General features: G+C 38.0%; 1 protein-coding gene across 1 annotated transcript in view; it reads right to left on the reverse strand.

Annotated features, from left to right (window-relative positions):
* The window catches only part of LOC107573050 (kelch-like protein 17), a 17,818-nt gene extending 9,878 nt beyond the window's left edge, over nucleotides 1–7,940 (reverse strand). Inside the window, exons 1-5 of the mRNA XM_016259487.1 lie at nucleotides 7,850–7,940; nucleotides 6,648–6,934; nucleotides 4,049–4,375; nucleotides 3,098–3,241; nucleotides 1,616–1,763 (exon numbers count right to left, since the gene is read on the reverse strand). Of these exons, the coding sequence (XP_016114973.1) occupies nucleotides 1,616–1,763; nucleotides 3,098–3,241; nucleotides 4,049–4,375; nucleotides 6,648–6,917 (889 nt within the window). The 5' untranslated portion in view covers nucleotides 6,918–6,934; nucleotides 7,850–7,940. The remainder of the gene's footprint in view (nucleotides 1–1,615; nucleotides 1,764–3,097; nucleotides 3,242–4,048; nucleotides 4,376–6,647; nucleotides 6,935–7,849) is intronic.
* Nucleotides 7,941–8,184: the final 244 nt, after the last annotated feature.

Genomic DNA, 8,184 nt, shown 5'->3' on the forward strand with positions numbered 1-8,184 from the left:
TGTGACGAGTCGGCTGCCTCCCCCTAATTATCATCATCACCCCATCCCTTAATCGCCGCCCTTCGCCAGGCTCCCGACGGGAGTGGGTGCGTGAGAGAGGAGGGGCGCTGAAATAGCCAGGGGTGGCGGCGTGTGATGGGGCACACCTGAACCGAATGGAGCCTCATCACTGCCGCTGTTTAAATGCCGAGCGTGCCTCTCCTCGGGAGACCGGTCTCTTCCCCGTGCACGCACGCTAGTGTCCTCGTGGGTCCAGGAGGGGTGTGTAGAGGGACTCCCGTGCCGCCAGAGTCGTGAGCTGCCGGACCCGCAGTCCAGACGAGAACCGCACCCGTTACACGGCCGTCGGGCAAGGATGCTGGGCCGTCTAGTCCCTTCAAGCGCCGTGAGCAGAGAGAAGGACGAAGCCGCCACACCTCGCGCCCCAAAGAGGGGAGCGCGTGCGGCCGCCGGACTCCGCCCCTTACCTGGACCCTTCCTTCCTTCCTGACCACTGCCCTTCACGAACCCCGCAGCACGACGAGGACACCAGATCCCCTGTTTATTTTGGACACTTGATTCCCTTTTTTCTGGACACTTTGTTTATTTTCTGTTAATAAACGGTGTCTGTCGTTTGCTTCTCCCGCGACAACACACCCATTAACGTAACCTACGCCAGAGCGCCTACACGCCTCACGCACAGGAAGTTGTGTGCGCGCCCAAAGCAATTGGACATAGTGGTGTATTAGAGGTAAAAAATTATATAAATACTGTTCGGTTTCTCGCACAAACCTATCGTTTCATGTGTTGGGACATCAATGTGTCGTCACGAGCCGCAGGGTTTAATTTGGATTTGTCTGTGCATGTGTTTTTTACTCTCATAGATTTTGTTACCATTGCCATGCATTATACGACTGATAGACTGCAACGGTTGGACTTAAAAATCATCATGTGTGTTCTACTGAAGAAACAGTCGCCTACATCTTGGATGCCCTGGGGGTAAAGATAAACATCAAATTTTCATTTTTGGGTGAACTATCCCTTTAAACTAGTGCTGTCAATCGATTAAAAAAAAATAATAATAGTAATTATTCTAACTGTTTGACTATTGGTCTTCCATAGTAGCATACATTTAGATCATGATAACCACACATATCACCTTAATACCGCGGTAAAAATATAACTAGATGGTGTATATTTGTACGAAAAACAGTAATTAAATACATTTAGTATAAATGCACAAAAGCAATAGATTAAACACAAAAATACTGCAATTATATTCCATTACTCCTTTAATACATTGGATAAATGTCTACATTACTAATATATTAAAATTCGATATGGCTATCCCACATTTCTGTCACAATACCATGATGCAGTTAGTGTTACTACAGTAAATCCATGGTGATCCTTAGAAACACGACTCAAAAAAACACCAATATGCTGCTTAAAAAAGAACCAATAAAGATGCCGCAAAGTGTGACATCACATTTTGTATGACGAAATCTTGCGTGCTCCAAGATCACAGCATAATTGTTAAAGTATTACTAAAAGCAGAAGAGTCGATCCTTAGAGAACTAGCACTGGTTGGGTCTCTTCCGAAGACGTGAACAAAGATGTTAATATGGTTTATGACTGGCCTTCTCAAAGCTCTGTCTGCGTGAGGGGTTCTTCTCCAGCCACACAACGGCCGCCTCAAACACCGTCTCTTCTTTTGGCACGTTCAGATGGTCACTGGAAATAATCTCAGTCAGTTTATCGGCACAAAGAGACAGAAACTCCTCCTGATGAGGCGAAACAGAAGAGAAAGAAGACAAAAGACATTTATAGGATAACGAACTCTTAAAAAAAAACAAAAAAAAAAAACAAGGACAATTAGAATCCTCATGATGTCAATCATTTATAAGATGGACAAATATATCAGTCTATGCAGTAGAAAGATCATTTTTCTGATATGTTCGCAACAGAAAACAGAACAATAACAAAAGCCCTGGGCAAAAATGCCAGCAACATAAGCAACAAAAGCCCCCCAAATTCAAAATGCCCCTGCTCAATTAAACTAAAATCATTATGACTGTTGTGATATGTGAAAATGAGTCAATTGTGACATCTGCTCACATTGCATTAAAGATTGTTTTTTGGCAGTATATAATTATTAATAATTTTCAATTGCATTCACTGATACAAAAGGGTGTTTTGGGCAATTTTATGTCTCAGGGTTTGAACAAATAATTTGTGAAACAAACAAACAGACATTTTTTTTTCATTTATCATACCCTACACTTTTTTCTTTCTTTTTTGTTTAGCATTTTCTGTGCTGATTTTAAGGGGAATGGACTTAAACATGGTCAAATTTGTGTCCGTTGCTGGAAAAGTTCATTTTTGACCCTGACAAGGACCAGCTGTGGTAACTGAGCATCATTTTAAGAGCTCATCTAAAGTGTGACACTCCTCGAGTAATAGTATAACTGAACCAAATTATGAGTAATAGTGAAAATGACACTTGTCTTGGCAAACGCTACTAATTACAACTTAAAATCAGTCCTGTGCATTTAGAATTGCCTGACACTCCAATGAGATATGCAATGAGCTTTTCTCAAGAGCTGTAATTAAGGTCTAGTCTTTAAATAACTGCATAGCAACAATGATATGTAAAGTAAACACAGCAATCCGACCCCATCCAATCAGGGCTAGATTTACGTTTCTCGCACATCCCTGTGAAGTGACTGTTCTCTTCATAATCATAGCCTGTACGGAGCATGTGGCCTCTCACAGGCTTAGTTCATCAAAACACATAAAGGCGGCTAATCCCAGACATCTGCTGGAGCTCTATCACTGACACGTGAGAGGAACCTACCCGCTCAACTGAGATCATAATACAAACCTTCCTTAGAAACACGACTCAAAAAAACACCAATATGCTGCTTAAAAAAGAACCAATAAAGATGCCGCAAAGTGTGACATCACATTTTGTATGACGAAATCTTGCGTGCTCCAAGATCACAGCATAATTGTTAAAGTATTACTAAAAGCAGAAGAGTCGATCCTTAGAGAACTAGCACTGGTTGGGTCTCTTCCGAAGACGTGAACAAAGATGTTAATATGGTTTATGACTGGCCTTCTCAAAGCTCTGTCTGCGTGAGGGGTTCTTCTCCAGCCACACAACGGCCGCCTCAAACACCGTCTCTTCTTTTGGCACGTTCAGATGGTCACTGGAAATAATCTCAGTCAGTTTATCGGCACAAAGAGACAGAAACTCCTCCTGATGAGGTGAAACAGAAGAGAAAGAAGGCATAAGTTCATAGTATAATGAACAAGGACACTTAGAATCCTCATGTCATGAACATTTAGAGTTAAGAGAATCAAGGCTGAAATTACCACATCACATCTTATTAAAACTGAACACTCCAGAGAGAATTTCCACAAATCACACTGTTTTTTTTTTTTTTTTTTTTTTTCCCTAATAACAAGGACAATTAGAATCCTCATGATGTCAATCATTTATAAGATGGACAAATATATCAGTCTATGCAGTAGAAAGATAATTTTTCTGATATGTTCGCAACAGAAAACAGAACAATAACAAAAGCCCTGGGCAAAAATGCCAGCAACATAAGCAACAAAAGCCCCCCAAATTCAAAATGCCCCTGCTCAATTAAACTAAAATCATTATGACTGTTGTGATATGTGAAAATGAGTCAATTGTGACATCTGCTCACATTGCATTAAAGATTGTTTTTTGGCAGTATATAATTATTAATAATTTTCAATGGCATTCACTGATACAAAAGGGTGTTTTGGGCAATTTTATGTCTCAGGGTTTGAACAAATAATTTGTGAAACAAACAAACAGACATTTTTTTTTTCATTTATCATACCCTACACTTTTTTCTTTCTTTTTTGTTTAGCATTTTCTGTGCTGATTTTAAGGGGAATGGACTTAAACATGGTCAAATTTGTGTCCGTTGCTGGAAAAGTTCATTTTTGACCCTGACAAGGACCAGCTGTGGTAACTGAGCATCATTTTAAGAGCTCATCTAAAGTGTGACACTCCTCTGGTTGAGTTCACCTGTTGGCAAACGGTGCTGAAGTGCTGCTGGATGTATTCCATGCTGCGTTGCTCCAGCTCTCGGCACGAGTGCGCCTCGGCGAAGCAGTGAATGCCCACGCAGTTCATCTCGTCCATCTGGCGCTCCATAAACCTGCAGCAGGCCTCCCGCACCGCCATCACGTCCAGCAGGTTGGCGGCCGCCAGGAGCGCCTGCACGTTAGCCTTGGAGATCACCACCTCCGCCGTGTAGGCGTAGCTCACCAGCATGCCAATCATCTGGGGCTCCACTCCGTTGATGGCCACCCGCTCCTGACGAGACTCCATCAGGTCGGTGGAGAACATGGCCTGCGCCAACAAAACACCACAACTAAGCATTGATTAGGGAGTTATTAATCCATGAAGAACAGTTTAAATGTATATTAATAATTTGTGACACTGGACCACAAAACCAGTCTAAAGTAGCACGGGTATATTTGTAGCAAAAGCCAAAAATTCATGTTCCATGAAGATATTTTGTAAATTTCCTACTGTAAATATATCAAAACTTAAATTTTGATTAGTAGTATGCATTGCTAAGAACTTCATTTGGACAACTTTAAAGGCGATTTTCTCAATATTTATTTTTTTAGTTTTTGCACCCTCAGATTCCAGATTTTCAAATAGTTGTATCTCGGCCAAATATTGTCCTATCATAACAAACTTATTTATTCAGCTTTCAGATGGTGTATAAATCTCAATTTCAAAAAATTGACCCTTATGACTGGTTTTGTGCTCCAGGGTCACATTTAATACAATAATGGAAGATATTTAAACTTGACTCTTCTATATAAGCAGACATCTCAAATTCAGATCTGCTTTCTAGGTTTTGTTGCATTTTAGATTAATATACACTACCAGTCTAATGTTTTTGAACAGTAAGATTTGTATGTTTTTAAAGAAGTCTCTTCTGCTCACCAAGCCTGCATTTATTTGATCCAAAGTACAGCAAAAACAGAAAGATTTTTACTATTTAAACAAACTGATTTCTATTCGAATATATATTTAAAATTTAATGTATTCCTGTGATGTAAAGCTGAATTTTCAGCATCATTACTCCAGTCTTCAGTGTCACATGATCCTTTAGAAATCATTCTAATATGCTGATTTGCTCTTCAAGAAACATTTATCATTATTATTATCAATATTCAAAACAGTTGAGCAAATTTTTTTGAATAGAAAGATCCAAAGATCAGCATTTATCTAAAATATAAAGCTTTTGTAACATTATACACTACACCATTCAAAAGTGAGTATAAGTCCATAGTAATACGTGAGTATAATTTGTTTAAAAACATTTTTTTTGGGGGGGTGGGGGATTATAGAAATTAATAATTTTATTTAACAAGGAAGCTTTAAATTGATCAAAAGCGATGATGAAAACATTTATAATGTTACAAAAGATTTCGATTTCAGATAAGTGCTGTTCTTCTGAACTTTCTATCCATCAAAGAAACCTGAAAAAATTCTACTCAGCTATTTTCAACATTATAATAATAATAATAAATGTTTTTTAAGCTGCAAATCAGAATATTATGATTTCTGAAGGATCATGTGACTGGAGTAATAATGCCAAAAATTCAGTAAATAGTAAAAATATTTCAAAATGTTACTGTTTTTGCTGTACTTTGGATCAAATAAATGCAGGCTTGGTGAGCAGAAGAGACTTCTTTAAAAAAAAAAAAATTCTTAGTTTTCAAATAATGTATTTTATTTTATTTATGGTAATATTTTTCAGTTACATCCACTGATATATATAAGGGTGTTTCAAGCACTTTTTCAGGGTTTAAACAAATAGCGTGTAAAACAAATACTATTCTTAGTTTTCAAATAATGTATTTTATTTTATTTATGGTAATATTTTTCAGTTACATCCACTGATATATATATATAAGGGTGTTTCAAGCACTTTTTCAGGGTTTAAACAAATAGCGTGTAAAACAAATACTATTACTTGGGACTATTACCTAAACTTACTACTTGGGGAAAACAAAATTATATGAAAATATCTGATGAAGTTTTGCCACTGGCTATTATTTAGGTCAAGAACTAATCCTACTAGGCAGCCTTTTGACAGAAACAATTAGGGCTGCACAATTAATCGAATTTCTAATCGCGATTACAAATGATGCATGCCACAATTACGTAATCGTTCAAAGCAGCAATTAATCGTTCAAAGTCCACTTATGTTATTCTGCGTGTTTAAGATGCGTTTTTTTCTTTCTACACCTTATCTTAAGGGTTTTTCCCATTATTTTAATTTTAGTTTTAGTATAACATTATAATACCATTCATATTTTTACTTTTTTATAATTTAAAGAAGAAACCAATCCGATGTATATTTGATATTTGAGGCTTAATACTATAGAAAAGCACTAAAAGTTTTTTCAGTTAGAGTGTTTTCAGCTTGTTTATTTTCATATAAAAATACGGCATGCAGTTGCATCAAACAGTGGTATAAACATCATTCAGTGTAAATTGTGATAATCGTAATTAATAATCGCAATTACAATTTCAAGGGAATTATCGACAATTATGATTTTTGTCATAATCGTGCAGCCCTAGAAACAATGACTATTACCTGAAAATAAGAGCTGAAGGAGGCCAGCACAATACGGTGGCAGGGAAACTCCTGCCCTCCGCAGCACAGAGTCACATCACAGAAAGCATTATTGAGCCGTAAGCTGTTCAAGCCTTCCAGCACTTTGTTGGGATGCCGCGCTTCCACAAACACATAGTCCTCGCTGTCCAGAGAGGACAAGGGGAAACCAGGGTCCTCCACACAGGGAGACGGAGAGAGCGTAGTGGTGGACGGAGAGGTGGCCAGCAGATTCACAGCCATAGTTTCCATCTCAACGCTCAATCAGACTGACAAAACAATAGAGAAGCTCATAAAGACCACACATGACTTCCAGCAGTGTGACATACTATATAAGCTCTAATAATGTTAAAGGGGTCATATGACGTTGCTAAAAAGAACATTATTTTGTGTATTTGGTGTAATGAAATGTCCAAAGAGAAAGGAAAAATTGAAATCGCATCATATGACCCCTTTAAACAGCAGTTTTTAATTTGCGTATACTAAATATGCATGTCGTTTTTTGACCTCATATCATTTGAAAGGCTTGAAGGGAACTTTCTTTGTAAATAAATCAATAAACATGCGTTTTAAGAGAAAAGAGCAACACTCTTAGACCATATGCATCGTCAAGGAAAATAGAAAAAAAAGAAAACATGATATTAAACTGTTATTTTTGTCATTGTAACAAACTCTACATATTCTAATAATGATAAGTAAACATTCTAATATTAAACACATTCTAATAAAAATAATTCAACAGTATCTAAATGTAATACATTAACATGTAACTTTACTATACCCATTTAAATATATAATAGGACAACGACAGCAAGTATAATATTAAACACATTAATGTCGAAAAACTAAAAACAAATCAATCAATAAACATGCATAAACAACCTGTCATATGCAATCAAATGTGAATCCAGTTCAAATCATTCCTATTATTGTGGTTTACGCTTACGATACTATAAAACGATCAAATGCATGCGTTTGTGCTGTAAATATAAAGATTATTAGATATGCAAACTTCAAAAACGCTGTATAATAAAATAAAACGCGTAAGGGAGGAGTTGACCGCTTAACGCAGTTAGTATACAGTATGTCTGCAATAACCCACACGAATAATGAGTGACAATAGAGCCGGAGTCATTGGAAGCGGTAACGACACGCATCCGCAAACGACAGCAGTATGATCTTACCCAAAAACATGTCTGAGGTTATATCTTCATATCTTCACCTGCAACTGTTTATGAAGAGTCGTGACGCCATGTCTTCTTCTTTAAAACAGACTGAAGCGCAGGAGTGACAAGATGAACCACCAGTGCCACCCATCGATCTGGAGGGCCCCTGAGGGCGGCCATAGACTGTATAACGCAGGGGTGCCCAAACTCGGTCCTGGAGGGCCGGTGTCCTGCAGAGTTTAGCTCCAGCCCCAATTAAACACACCTGAACCAGCTAATCAAGCTCTTATAGGCATACTAGAAACTTACCAGTCAGGTGTGTTGAGGCAAGTTGGAGCTAAACTCTGCAGGAC

The sequence above is a fragment of the Sinocyclocheilus grahami genome, unplaced genomic scaffold, assembly GCF_001515645.1.
Source record: "Sinocyclocheilus grahami isolate Dianchi unplaced genomic scaffold, SAMN03320097.WGS_v1.1 scaffold1856.1, whole genome shotgun sequence".
NCBI classification, from domain to species: Eukaryota; Metazoa; Chordata; class Actinopteri; order Cypriniformes; family Cyprinidae; genus Sinocyclocheilus; species Sinocyclocheilus grahami.